This window comes from Harpia harpyja, chromosome 5 (genome assembly GCF_026419915.1).
Source record: "Harpia harpyja isolate bHarHar1 chromosome 5, bHarHar1 primary haplotype, whole genome shotgun sequence".
In the NCBI taxonomy this organism is placed as follows: domain Eukaryota; kingdom Metazoa; phylum Chordata; class Aves; order Accipitriformes; family Accipitridae; genus Harpia; species Harpia harpyja.
This window is the reverse complement of record NC_068944.1, coordinates 65289822-65305370: the sequence shown is the minus strand read 5'-3', so window position 1 is coordinate 65305370 and position 15549 is coordinate 65289822. Positions and strand designations below refer to the sequence as shown.

Sequence of the window (15549 nt, the reverse complement as noted above, 5' to 3'; positions counted from 1 at the left end):
GATTACACAGAGGAAAGGCTATTGACTTCGAGCAGCTAGCCACAAATACTGTAACTTAAACAGTAAAAGGCTTGTGTTCTAACCAACTTGTCTGAACTATCAGGCATTATGTGGATTGAGCAAGCTGTTCACAGTTAAATGCTGCAGGCATTTGTTGGATTATCCCCACCTCCTTGATTAAATTCCTGACTTTGCCCAATGGTACCTCCCAATACTTTTTTCTAGCAAAGGAGGCATCAAGAGACAGGCAAAAGAGAGCTTCACTTCTCAAAACTGAGTGATTTCTCTTAACCCACTGGTATGGTGCTCAGATTTTATCTGGGACAAGGTCTCCTGTAGCCTATTACTTACACTGGAGCTGAGCCACAAATAATATTTATCATCTTCTCCAGTTTTATTTTACTTTAGAATATGCCCGCTGTTATCCATATTATCCCTAGGCAACGAAAGTTTAACGATGGTGAAAAGCTTGCTCAACACATGACAACATTGGGAAGAAAATTCCCACCACAGGTCTGGGAACATGGTTTGGACAAGAATTTAATCTACAAGAACACACACATTTGGTAAAAATAATGGATGCTAGGTATTCAGAAACAATATACTAAACAGGACTCAATGGTAAAACCAGTTGTCTCCTTTACAGCCTTGAACTGAACAAAGGGGTCTAAGAGAGATGAAGCTTTCTTCTGTTACTATTTCTATTCTTTTTCCATGCATCTTTTATGTGCATACTGAATAGAGAGGGGAATGGAACAGAACATCACATTACATTAACTCCACACATTAAAAAGTGTGAGGAACTGCTAGAGATAGAACTCTCTTTGGTTTTGCTCCCATTATTATTTTCAGTGGCATTATTTTAACACTAGAACAGAGGAGTGAATTTAAAGACTTTCTTAAAACTGCATTGCTTCTAAAGCTGTTAAAATGAACTACATATGAGTACCTTCAGTTTTGCCTTATTTTTTTTCTTATATAAGTCAATTATATTTTAAACAATAGAATACTTTCATATACATAGAAATTCTTCTTATCTGCCAGCAGATTAGCTGATTTGTAGATATGCTGTACTACTGATTCAGACACACGTGAGCTGGCTCCATGCTAAACACCTTAGACAGCCAAAGTGCAGCATGAAAGCAGCTTTTGGACCTTTGGTTTGGCTCCACAAAGGTCTATCCTAAGTGCAAGAAGTCTGTGTCCCTGGCTATGTCAAATGCAAGCTGGCTCCAGGTGGAGCCACCTAGATGCCTCTTCGCTACACATCCCAAAGCTACTAATTCCTGGAAGACTCATTAGGTGAGCAGAGTAGCACATGAACATACTGCTTGGACTCAGAATGACCCTGGGCATTTGCATGATCCTACACTTAAGTAAATAAGACATCCCAGAAAAGGAGTGCAGAAACGCCTGAGCTGGTTGTGCAGCAAGCAGCTTAGGTTCAGAAGTAAGCACTGGTGCCACTTTTTCCATAACACAGTCCATCCCAAGCTATTCTGTTATCCTGAACAACTGAAGGTTGCCAGTATTGGCTAAATTTATGCAGTCCTACACAGGCGTGTATATGCATTCATTTTCTCTGGATTAGACAATCTAGAGATCCATAGCGATAAAGCATGTTGGTGTAAAATAAAGAGCAAATAGACATTTCCTGAATTGCTGTATTCACCAACCAAATGTTGAATGACTCAGTATTCTTATTTTAAAGTATTATGTGGGTTGCTCTGACTCAAGCTAAATAACTAAACAAAGCTTTCTTTGCTACCATTAAACATTTATTCATAGTTCTCTGTATTCACAGTGATTTTGCTTTCTAAATATCCAGCCCTGCAAGCAGAACCAGTAAGACGGAAAAGTCTGCCCATCCTCATCTGATCAGACTACAGTTCTGCAAAGATTTCTCAAGACCAGATCACATCACACATTACTTTTTTTAACAGTACTTATACACAGAGGTAAACAATTTCAAAGAAAAGGAAACATCAATAAAGAGAAGGTTTGTGATTGTAAATAAACAATGTTTTAAAGCTGGACTTTTCATTAAATCCCACTGAAGGAATAAAGAACATTACTTGCTGCATGTCACAGTCAGGTTTCATTGCTCTAGCTGGTTAGGGTGTCTAATCCAGAGATGCCTTACTATTAAGGTATGTTAAAAGGGCTAGGCACCTTTAGCCTAATCCTCTTTTTGTCCTATTTTTATCCTATCTATCTCTATTTCTTCCTGTTGCACACCACATACATCAATGGGAAAATAACTATTATACAATTATATTCCCTCAAAATTGAAACGTTTTGCAAAATGCAGGTGATTGCACTGGATTCATTTATAAAAAAAACCTCACTAAAAACATTCTGACAATGTTAAACTGTTCCATGTGAATAGTCAGAACAAAACATCCACAATTTTATTCCAAAATAACTGCCTGCGTGTTTTTCTCTAATAAGCATCTCTAACAGTCAGATTAAAGCATTTCATGAAAATACAGCTAATGAAAAAAGAACTTTTCAGAACTATCAACAAACACCAATTTTCATACCAATTCAAAAGAATTCTCAAAACGTTTTACGAAAAGTAATTTTTGTTGTATGCATGCCTTCATGAACCTCTTAAAACTGTGAAGATACTGGAATGGAATAAATCCCAGTATTCTATTTCCAACGGTGGCACAAGTGATATCTAATGAAGCTCAAGGGTGTAAGTCATACTTCTACCTTACAGTCTATTAGGTTCCAATGCCTTTCAGATCAGGGATCTCCTGCCCCAGATTTGTTAACAACCAACATTTCCCTTTCATTCGTCTAGGCTCCCTACAATCTATATAATTATTTAGCACCCACAAAATTTTACGGCAAGGAGCTGCACTGATCTATTACCTGTTGTGAGAAGAACCTCTGTCCTGCCTCCTACTAGCTTCCTTTGATGTCCTCTAATTTTTGGAGTAGCGGAAACTAACTCATTCATGCCTTAAATGTGACTATTCACACAAGTTCTACTCAATATGAATAAAATGTGCAGAATGCAGACTTTGAAGAATGGTATTTGGGTGCTTTCTTGACCTGCTTGTAATTTAGTATATGTGGTAATACTTGAAGGCAGCTAAACAGTACTATGGAGTAAAGAATTTTTGTCTTCAGCTACACATTTGTAGTCTTACATCAGTTTTACAGTTCATTTGAACAAAACCAAATTTTTCAGTGAGTGGGCAGTCTGACTTATCTTTTATAGATTCCTGGGTTCTAACAAAAGACACCATTTCTTTCCACTTCTTTACAAAGCCTTCTCTAATTCCAAGATATCCTACGTTTGCCTTTTTCTGTTTCTATTGGAATGTGACTACAAAGGTTTCTCTGTGTAATTGTCTTTACAGGCTTGATATAATTATTATCCATAAGTTTGAGGCCTAAAGGCTCTTTTTTGTACGCAGAGATATATTCTGAGGGCTTATTTTTTACTAAAAGAAGAGTATTTCCATACAGTAGCAAGTAAATACATTTTTGAAACCTCATTCCTATTCTAATCAAGCCTTGAGTTCAAAGTTCACATTCTCTGCTAACCTCATTCTAGGGTCAAGAAAGTTCAAAGAAAATTAGCAAACAGTACTGCACAGCAAAGAAGCCTTCCCAAGATCATCACCAGACTGTCAATTCTTCTTCAATAACTAAATCTACCTGAAAAACCCAAACAAACCTTCTTAATGACATCTGAAGCAAAATGGAAAGACTCCCAAAGGTTGCCATGCAAACAGAATGATCAATTACTGCTTCTATGAGAATAATCTCAGAGGAATGAAAGGGTACTTAATCTTGGGGATGATCTTTCACATTTAAAATATTTTATATTATAAAAGAACTGGATATAGCAAGACAGGGGGCTTGGGGGCCATCTATGTCAAACCAGTTCAATTATTTAATGAACAGACAGTGACCTTGGGGGCAAACAAAGAGTAAGAGGGAATAAGAGACATGGGTAATAATTATCACTCAAAACAAAGTTTAAGTGATTCCAGGCAAAGGAGCTACACACCGTATCACTGTGTGTCATGAAGTTTGAAACACAAGTCATATCTGAATGTATCGACTGTGTTCACATATGTGTTTGAGAATAACATTTGAAAAATGATGATCTAGTGATTTCATTTATTAAAACAATCAAAAACAGATTTTGCCCAAGTTGAGAACTATTGCAGGCTTTTGCAGAATTTCCGAAATGCTGTAACTTTACTGTTTCAAATATGAGTTCACTCTGCTTCAACTTAAAACTAACTGCAAAGATCCCAAACACTTGTTTTTAGGATATTTTAAATGGTTTAAAGATTTTTTTCTTGTTCTACTCACTGGTGCAGAGTTGTCTCTTGGTCCTCTGGATCTGACCATTCTTCCCAGCACTTCTACGCCATCAGAACTAATATTCCCTGCTGCATTAATGGTCTTCTCACTCACTTGCTTGCAGTCAATAATTATTTTGGCTGTAGTTTTGCTGATAACAACATGCAACTAAGAAAAAGAAAAGATGCTTTAACATACAAAGGAGCACATAGGATATATTAATTACCTGGGAAAAGGGGGCATTTTTTGAAATGAGCTCCTAACTCCATGTTTGCTAACAAAACTCAGAGAATAATCCATAGCAAATAATCTAGATGACCTCTAGAGGTCCCTTCCAACCTGAATTATTCTATGATTCTAATCTGTTTAATGAATTTAGCTTATTTTTCTGCTTATGACATCTGCATACAAATTGGCACCTTACGTAATTTATTCAGTAAGAAAATAATTTATTCCTGACAAAAGATCTACACAATGTTCGTATACCACCCAGATCCCAAACAAGCCTTGATTTATGTGGTCAGTAATGACTCCTGGGCCTTGTATGATCCTGCTATACAGTACTGGAATTCACCAATACATATTTTATAGCCACCTGCAAAAGCCAAAACGAAACAGTAAAATTTAGCCTGTAAATATACATTAACCACACAGCAAAACCTTTCATAGTGAAGTTTTTACAGTGAAAAAAATCAAATCACATCAAACACAGTACAGAAAAGCAGAGCACAATAACAAAGGTACTTCCTTCTGCTGTCCATCACTGATGCAGCAAAGACATTCCCAGCAGAGAGGACAATCCTAACCACAATTATCTTGTCACAAGCAAACTCTCAGCAAAGCAAAGAAAACAGCAAGGGGCGGGGGGGGGCACGGTGAGGAGAGACCTGATGAAGAGCTGGTAGAAATGCAGGATCTGCTCTATACCAGTACACTATGTGGAGATCAGAGCCCAAAGTAAGAGAATGTCAGGAAGGAGTCCTGAAGCTGCTTTGCTTTGGGCTCAGCTGGAACTAAATAACTGAAAAGCTGCAATGAATTTGGTATCCTGTGGCTTTCAAACACATGTGTAGCAAGGATCATCATTCAAAATGCAGAAAAATGCTTTAAGAGAAGAATTTGGTAAAGCCTCATATACTCCTCCAAATCACAACTTAAAAGAGTCAGAATTAGACCCCAGCTCTGACCTACCTTCCCTTTCTCGCACCATCAATTAAAACGGAAAAGTTAAGGTCTGTAAATACTATCCCTCAATCCACAGTCTCCTTTTTTTTGTTTAGGAAAGATGCAAACATCAGGAATAAAAGTGAAGAACAGAAGCACCTTCCACAACAAATATGTGCTACAATCCCAGCACTACTTCATCTGCTTTCGGAAAGAATGTTACAAGTTCTCTAACAGCCAAGAAAATTTCGACATGGCATAGCCCTTAAAATATGTTTAAAAATAACAACTCTGGTTGAAAGAAGGATAATTTTTTTTGCTGGACTTTTTCTTTCCATTTTGAGTGACATTTCCAATCCAAACCTTAAAAGAAAAAGCCAATGTATTTCTAAATTACTTTTCAAGGCAAGTGTTTTTAATCGACTCGAAAATACAGGCACAAAGCATGAGATGAAAATTGATCACATCAGCTTCAACATAAAAACTATGATTTGTTTAATGTTAATTTAATATTGCAAAGAGACTTAAGACAGTTTGGTAGATGATTCTGAATGTGCAAAATACATTCCTTTTGGCAGCAGTTGACCACATGAAAGAAGATTTCAAAACATGAAACACTCCCAAACCTTTATTCAGAGTGCTTTTCTTTTTTCCTGTTACCACTACTAACCTTATGAAAACTCCCATAAAATATCTTCCTTATTTCAGGACCTTCAAAAGTCACAGTTTGAAAGTCTCCCTTGTAGTCATAGTTAAAGAAAGTCAGGGTTTTACCACCATCTGTGTGAGAATAAAAATAAGGGCTCTGTTAGAGGAAGAAAAGGCCTGATACATTATTTAAAAGGGTCAATTTTGTGTTTAACAAAGACAACCAAAGATGTCAGATGAAATGTTAGTAAAACACATTCATAAGTGATATACTGACCCGGAAGTAACAAGTTATCTCAGAGAAATGTTCTTTCCTGGTTTGACAAGGAAGGATGGGAGTCTATCTGACCCATGTCTACCTGATCCTACTCTCCCACTAGTTCTCTGTGGGACTTGGACAACAAAGGGAGGTACAGATCCTCAAGGTAGCTAAATGCCTAATTCCCACCTATTTCAAGGTGACTTATCTAAAAAATTCTAGGAAAGATAGAAAGATAAGTACTAATAGATCTCTTTTAAAATCGGCAGCTATAAAGAACAGCTATCAGAGTATCTACATGTTTTCAACAGTGAATACGGAAACCTTCTAAGTTATAATCCCTGTTTTACAGTTATGGAAGTCAAATCAAGTAGAAATGAAAAGAATCGTCAAGAGTTAATGTCTCTAGCTCTAAGTCTGTTATCCACCAGACTGCATTGCCTCTACGTATACTGTACTGTCAGTACCACTGGCATATATCAAAATAGATTCTATTAGAACCAGATTCAGAACAGTGGAAATTTTAAAAGCAAATGAGTAGCTCCCTTACATGAATTTACATCTAGTACAGCTCTTTGGATTTCAGCATCGTTGCTCTCAGTTTAGAACAGCATATTCAAAATTTGACTCTAACTCCAAATTAAACTCAGTTAAATTAAATCTAAAAAATATCCATTAGACACTATCACCTTCCAGATTCAGGTAGTTGTTCTGGCAGCAGATTAAAACATTGGCAATAATAAATATAGACACAGAATGAATCATTCATACAGTTAAAGAAAAAGTCACTGATAAAATACAAAATACATACTATCTAAAATAACTCCAACCAGTGGTTCATACTCTTCATTTAAAATCTCCCAAAGAGCAAATGGCTCGTGAGGTGTGTCGGGCAGTATACGAAAGAGAAACGTAATGGTATAATCAGAAGGAAGACCTTCAGGATGCAAATACCTGTTAAGAGAAATAACGTCTTTTAAACTGAAACAAACTTTAAATCTGGTGATTTACTCACCAGATGTTTACTTAACACACTTTCTCACTTTCTATTACTCTGTATATTTCTTTGGAAATCAAGACCAAGAAGCAATATGAATAAGTGTTTGCAAAATCTACTCAACTTGATAACTATCAAAAGAATACCTATGAAGAAAGGAGAAGTTATCTTTTCCCCTGAAATTTATAAAATTGCTCTTATTTTTATTTTTTTAATTTGAAGATCAAATCGGAGGTCAGTTTGAAGTAAAGCTGAAATTAATTATATTAAAAGCTTTTTAAAAATCGTAGCCACTCACAAGACCTTTGCTATTGTCTGGTTTAACAGACAATGAAAATAGAAGTTGCTTGGAAGACCAATCTCAACAGACACATCCTTTGTCATTAAATCATCACTAATGGATAGAAATTAGGACTGACAGAGACTGTTATAGGAAGCTTCATATATTGTAGGGAATGTAGTTTATACATTTCAAAGCCAATATGTAAGAAAGTGAAGTCAAAACAGATCACACATACAGATATACAATCTGTTCTCCTGGAATTTTTGCAGAAGAGAGAAGTTTATGATATAAAAGAAGTATGTTATTTTATGCCATTTCCTAAAATTTGCTATTTAGTACTTCCAATTTAATTTAACCTTTCATTGTCAAATCCCAAAGTGGGACATTTGGACAAGTGCCTGAAATGACTGACAGTATGTTGAAAATGTTAATTAGCCTGATTCTTTAAAATTACAGTAAAGGGATCGGAAAGAAGCCTGAAGATGTTATTTAATCAATTTCTTTTCCCCAAATATGATCCATTCCTTCTAAAGTATTTCTGGCACATATAAGATATATAGATATGAATCATGCTGGAAAAGGAGTTAAATGTGATATACAATCAATATATTCTGCACAGTGTCTATAGATGATCAAAGGTGATGTTACACTGCACATTTCCCATAGAGAAAGAGAGAGGCAACTCAGTAGGTACAAGAACAAAGCCTTACAGTATGCCCATTGTACAAAGCAGAAATGAAAGAAAATTCAATAAGCAAGGTGGGGGAAACACAAGGTTTGGGGATACAGAGCTCAAAAAGGAGAGTAACATTAATGACATTCAGTGCACGGATGAGATGACAAAAACAAGTGGTATTATTCAGACATACCTGTAGATCATCAAGAGAAAGGTATTCTCTGAACCATGAAAGGGAGTGAAAGCCTAATGAAGCAGTAAGATTAGGCTGGAGTGGCAGCTAGAGAAGAGCATATAAATGCAGCAGATCCAATTAGAAAGAAGCAGAAAGGGAAAAAGAAGTGAGAAATGCTATTCCCTGGAAATTCCATTCCAACTAGACCCAGGAGGAAACTCAACACGGAGAATGTGAAACAGCTCCAAGAATTAATGCTCCAACTGGGACACAACAGGATAATCACACAAAAAGACTAAGATGACATCTGATATAAACCTTAAAAGTAATTTCTCATTGTTTTTCTTTCTTATTTATCTCAGCTAAAGAATACTTTTTGTTACATCTTCCCATGTTTAATCCAGCAGGGCTACTGCTTTTCTCTGGTGCCACTTAATACAAAAGTGGGGGACTGGACTGAGAGGAACCAAACACAACATACACATTGTTCATAGTAAAAATGGAGAGTTTCCATCACTTCCTCTCCGAGGAATGACTGTAAAAGTTCAATAGGAGGTTTCTTCATTGCCTCCTCCATATCTCTCCCAGGACACAGTCCTCGTGACTGAACTATGTCCTGCCTCCCAGGAAGGTACTAGGTGGTGTTTCACACAGACTCATTTCAGCATAAGGAGATAATCTTCCTTTGTCATCAATGAATGGACATAGGCTGATGCAGAAAGTGACTGACACCTAAAGCAGGTTCCCACTCTGACTCAGGCTTCAAAGACATTCTGCACTCTATGAGACTTCAACCTGCTTTCCAGAGGCACCTTTCACAAAGTACTACATACTGGAATCCACCCAGACATACGCCTGCACAAAACTGCTTGATGCTAAACTGGCACAAGCCCAAAACTAGCTCATGCGGGAAACTCAAAATAGCCAGTGGGCTTACCTACTTTTATCCCCAACTGCTAGTTTTGAATGAAACTGATTGAGGACTCAGGACACCAAACACTCTTCCTATTCATTAGTATAATGTAGATATACACTAGCATCTCTGCTATTCTGATGTGAAAATACTGGTCCCTGAAATGAATAATTGCCTGCACTGGACAATTATCTTCATGTGGTTTATGAATATTTATATGTTAATACATACTTGGTAGGCTGGGATACCAGGGCATCCTTGTGCAGTCTGTAACATGGATAAACATTAAATGTACCAGGTTCCATTGAAACCCCTTCCACAGCTGAAAACTCCTTTTCAACCAAACCAAACATTTCCATCATTTTAAATCCTGGAAGGCATCAAAATTTACATTCTGTTAATTGAAATTAATACTGCATTACAGGAAACAAAAAGAGGACAAAGCAGTTGCATCAAAGAGTTTCATATCACCATCTGTTTAACAGCTGTTAGCATAAAGGGAAATTTATTGCCTAATATTGTGAAAATCAGGTAATGAAAACAATTCCATAAATCAGGAACAAAGATGAACACAAAAATACTGTACCTGCAAAATTGTTGCCGTCTTTAACTACCAATGGGCAGGCTGGAAAAGAAGGAAAGACAGATTTAAGGATACAAGAGATGTCCCACTGGGTCAGAACAATGATCCTCCACTCAGCCCAGTACTCTATCCCTAACAGCAGCAAAAGGAGATGCTGTTTAGAAAGGGCATGCAAATCTGGCCCCATTCTACTCCATTCAGTTGATGTTCCTCAGGATCCACAAGGGTTGCAGCAAAGATGTTGAAGGGTATATTCCTGTGTGTTCCATAAAATATCCTTTTACGGATCTGTTGTCTATGAATTTGTCCAATCCTTCTATGAACCTGCCTTCACAACCTCTTGTGGCAACAAATTCACTGTCTGTTGTGTAAAAACATGTGTCTTATACTGGGTTTTAACCAAGAGCTCCCTAGTTCTCTATTTGTGAGCTTCTCCAGCCTAACTCCAGCTCAAGCTCAATTACTTTAGCTGGCATTCTCTGTACCTTTTAAAACTCCACAATAGCTTTCATGAGCAACAGAGACCAGAATTGCACGCAGTCCTTAAGATGTGTGCACCCATTTTAAATAGCTGTAAATCTGGTTTATATTTTTCTTCCAGCAGGGAAGAAAGCACACTAATCTCTTCGAGGAAAGGTGCCCTGGGAAATCAATAAGCCTAGGCACAGGATGTCAATATGACACCCCAGGATACTCATATTTGGAGATCACTTTTAGAATACAAGCAAAAGAGACCAATAAATGCTACTGTTGAGTATTCTCAACATTCAAAGTTCTCTCTACCATTGAAAGTAGAGTTAATGGTCAAAACCAAAGAACTGATGGAACACAAGCAACATATTTGTGTTTACCAGCTCTGATAACTCACAGTCCCATGATAATTCACAGTCCTATGCACAAGGACTCCCTACAATCACAAATCATTAACATCAGCTATAAACTGCCTACTTCCTGGCTTATACATAAGGAAACATATTGAGGGCACACACCTAAAAGCATGTGAATTATTCACCTCTAACCATTAGGTGTTGTTCCAGAATGTCTTTCCCTTCATTTTCATAAAGAGTTTGAAGTGTGGCATTTTCACAGATTTCAAAGAGTTTGGGTGTGTTTTATGCTTTTCCTTAGGCTACAACTCTTCTACTTTCTCTGATAATACAAACATTAATGATTAGCTCTCCATTAATAAATTAATCACATGATATGAATAATAATGAATGTAGCTAACTTTACTCTTACAGATGGTTAAAGTAGCCTAGAAAATAAAATATAATTAACTTTTTATGACTAAATTCTGAACCATTAACAATGTTTCAAATCTGAAATAACTTTTTGACAACCAATGGATGAATTCTGGATTTATAGCAAACAACCATTAATTATTTTGAAGTCAAAACACCTTCATTTCCTTAATCTTTTATGGAAATAATATTAGAGTTATATCGTCTGCAGTAAATTATGTTAAAAAGCTCAAGAATACCTCTTAATAGAAAAATAATAGTTACAAACCCCCCAGTATGTAGCAGTTATTATTTAGAAACAAGTATAAGTCAAAATGGCTAACTTGCTGAGGCAGTTTCACAAACAAAAGTGATCAGCTCATCTTCAATCTTTGCAAAGGCATCAAAGTCATCCACAAAGAAGACATGTCTTTCACTAGGCTTGCTGCCAATATTAACTAACTCTGAATAGTCAGCATCAGCTACTCCAATAGCAAAAAAGCTGAAACCTGTAAAACAAAAAAGAACACTCTTTTGAGTCATTCATTTAAAGAGTGGAAATACAATATGAACAAAACCGTATTTGCACTGGCTCCTTTCCTGATTAAATACAATGATGGAAATTTTATTATTATCCTATAACACAAAAAAATTCATGCATGTAATCTAAAATAAAGGTAATACATTCTGTGTGAGATTATTTCTTTTGGCTATCTATGCTTAATCAGTTAATTAAAGTTAATGCTTAAGTGTTTTCTTGAAGATATATAAGACTACTCAGTAGTTTAAAGTTTTAGCATATGTTTAAATGCTTTTCTAATTTAATGCTATACTGTAATACACACAAAAATATCCATGTATCAAGTATATCATAAATACAAAGCACAGAAATTAATTTCCTGTAGGCCTTTTACAGATTTTTTTTCTGTGCCATATATTAATCAGAGTTTTCAAGCCACCGCTGCCTCATGAACATTGAAATAAATGCATTCTCATTTCACCAGCAACTTAACTGTCCTGGTTGAATCTTTTCAATATATTCTGCATGAACAGATTTTGAAATCTGAGCCTGACTTCAAAGATTTAAATGAAATGGAAATTGTATCCTCTATGTTTGAGGAGCAGCAAACTAGATAAAAGTTTTTCAACATTTTCCTTTCCATAAAAGATAAAGAAAAAACCTGTCTACATCAGGCTGAATATTGTTAATGGACGTACTGTTCTTGCATGGCTCAGTCCCAAATTTACTCCAGTCAAGCAATCTTGTCTTTAAGTTTGAATAAGGCTAAGGGGCATTCATCACCTTCTGCAGAGCTTTTAGCATAACAAAACTTTGACTTAATATAGTATTAACAATATCTGCACATCTTATCCAAGATTGGCATGTCTTCATGCCAGTCTCTATCATAGGTGCAAGTCAGTACGTGCTCCAACCTACCTACAGCCTAAACATACAGCATGCATAAAAGGAAATGGGAGAGAGGAAGTAATTTGGCCAAGGTGACACATCCCAGTCAGCTACTGAACCTCCATCATATGCCATCTCCTCTCAAGGTCGTTGCCAGTCTAACAGTTAATAAGACAACTGCAAGACTTGCCTGACAGTTGAACATTTTTTGCTCAGCTTAGACATAGAGTCCAATTTATTCACAAATATGGGGGTTTCTTGATTGCTACTTAAAAGAAGTTATGCATGCTCTACTATTTTGTGATATGATTTTATTTATGAAGGCACTGCACTCAGTATCTAGCAATAATACATGCAGGCTGCCAATCTCAATGATTGCATTGAGTTTCAGGAATCAGTAATATACACTGGTAACTTCATAGCTGCCAAAGTCTAAAGGCAAATAAAAAAGCACAAATGTAATTTCTTCTTAGATCTCCTCACATTAAAAGGATGATAGCTTTTTTCTTCCATCCTTCAGTTTTGTTCCACATGGCACACTGTGCCTTTTGGGTTTTGATACAAACCTCAGTATCAGATATTTCTACAACAACTAACCCAGTTTTTATGCTTAGACTCACAACACTGTGCAGCTGCTTAAAGCTCTAAAATTGGTGGTTTAAAAAAAAAAATTCCTAAAGGTAATTAGTGTAACATGAGAGCAGATCAGAATCAGTAAAAGAACATATGAAAGAATTTTCAAAGGACCTCTTGTATGGAAAACAAAACAGTTCAGTTTGCTGGTAACCACAAGACTATACTTCATAGGTGACAGTCCAGATTCTCAGGATCATGTCCCCTAAATTCATCGTGGGAGCAATTCCATTGACTACTACATGATTTTAGCATTGCTGCCAAAATTAAAAATAATAGCATTAATCACCAAAAAAAAATCCAGAATCTAACCATATCCTAGTGATATTCTGAGTTTCTTAGTAATTGCTGTCTGTTTTCTTTAAACTTCAAAATCTTTCTGGAGCAAAAGTTACCCTTATCTCATGCCCACACTTACGTAGTTAGAATTAATGAGGAAAAGGAAAATGTGAATAGTTCTTAAAACTACACATTTTACCATCTAGCTGCATTTCTCTGGAGACTTTGTTCACATCATCCTGTGATCGCCCATCAGTAATGACAACCAAAACCTTTGGAATGCCCCTTCTCATGCCTGCCTCTCCAGTAAACAAGACTTCTCTTGCATGTTTAATGGCTTTGCCTGAAACAGAAAAAATTGACAACATACTTTCACTGTAACATAAATCCAATTTCTATTGGCTTCTCATATCATATGTTAGACATCGATAAAAAGAGAAATCTGTTGGGTCCTGAGTAGTCTGTAAACTAGTGCATTCTGTAGTTATTAAAACAGAGGTTTAGAAAAGTTTAATTTTGACCCTAGCTTTTGGAAATTGGATGGTTTCAGCCATCCATTTTTCAGTCCAGAAGGTGAAGATCAAGAACACGACGTGTGGGAAAGGGTATTCTGTGCAGGTTTGAGACAACAAAATCTTCCTTTACTGGATTGTAAGGCACAGTCCACAACTGAAAGTGCCATTGTAGCATTTTCTTGAGTAAATGGAAAAGGTGTTATTTTGATACTACTGAGATTAGATGCGATGCAACAGCTGCAAGAAATTTCTGTGCAGTCTGAGAATAATAAAACATATGGCTTCCAACTAAAACAGATTTTAACCCTTTCAGCACTCATCTTTAATTTCTTCACATCAGAGAGCTATCTTAAGGGATTAATTAAAATGCAGCTACATTCGGTTAACAGACATCTTCCCCCAGCCCAGTCTTAAACATACCACTGAGGTTTAACTGTCCTGGCTGATCACCATACAGACCCTCCACTCTACCTGCTGTTTGCTACATGCTCTGCAAGCTCCCTCCCACCTTCTCTCCCCTCCCACTTTTCCACTGCCAAGCTGATTTCATATTACTCCCCATTCCACCTTCCACAATCCCCAAAGTCATTCACTAATACCTAGCTGCCTCTCTCCCTTCCTCCCTGATTCTTGACATCACTGTTGGTCAGAGGGGTGAATACCCAGCAGTAGGAGGTGAAGGGTGTAAACTGCAGATTACGAAGACTTTCTAACTTCAAAGCCCAACCTTTCACCTCCAGTGTGGAGATAGCATGTTCTCACTGGTTTTGCACTGCTATATTAAACCACTTGGCAAATGGGAAAGAAATACTCACAGTGAGTAGCAGGGAGAAACTCTGCATCATAATCATGACCTTTCTCACCTGTTTTTGTATTTCCTCCTTTGTAGGCTATTTGCTGAATAGCTTCAAGAAGAGTCTCTTTTGTTTTGTATGCATTCAATTTAAATTCTGTCCTGGGATCATCACTGAACTGAATTATTGCCACCTGTGCACACAGAAGATGTGTTCATTACTAAAGCACCACCCAGTGTATAAGCAAAAAGTAACCGAATCAGTGCATTTAAAACAAGGATTTATGTTGTAACTTTGCTTCATCCTTTAATTGAAGCCAGAATTTTTTTTTTCTCTTCAAGAAGCTTTCACTAAATAAAGTTTAATTTTACTCTCTGCCGCCTTGATAACCATCTAGCTTTCTGGCTTCATTTTGCAGCAAACAGGATAAGAAAAGTAATACCCACTACGGCAAAAGCACTCACAGTCAAGCCCAAAAGCAAAATCCTAGTTACAGCTCCTCACACGTGTACAGTTACTCATACATAGAACTGCAGGGACTTTACTCAGTCTCCACAAATTAATAGCTGCACATAAGTAACTTAAGTTAGGGAGCAATACTGAAGCAAGTAATGGAAAGATGCAAGAACATATTCTGAAATATTGCCTCTTCCAAATATGATGCTACATG

General features: G+C 36.7%; 1 protein-coding gene across 8 annotated transcripts in view; it reads right to left on the bottom strand.

The window, feature by feature from the left end:
- Window positions 1–15549, bottom strand: part of COL14A1 (collagen type XIV alpha 1 chain) — a 126163-nt gene that overhangs the window by 34425 nt on the left and 76189 nt on the right. For all 8 annotated transcript variants that reach the window (XR_008235199.1, XM_052787151.1, XM_052787152.1 and 5 more), the window contains 8 exons: window positions 14949–15072; window positions 13770–13913; window positions 11595–11759; window positions 10034–10072; window positions 9679–9817; window positions 7215–7357; window positions 6167–6276; window positions 4342–4500 (listed from right to left, as the gene is read on the bottom strand). Coding sequence is in view for 7 of the 8 variants with exons in the window: in XM_052787151.1 (XP_052643111.1) it covers window positions 4342–4500; window positions 6167–6276; window positions 7215–7357; window positions 9679–9817; window positions 10034–10072; window positions 11595–11759; window positions 13770–13913; window positions 14949–15072 (1023 nt within the window). In the remaining variant the exon portion in view is untranslated. The remainder of the gene's footprint in view (window positions 1–4341; window positions 4501–6166; window positions 6277–7214; window positions 7358–9678; window positions 9818–10033; window positions 10073–11594; window positions 11760–13769; window positions 13914–14948; window positions 15073–15549) is intronic.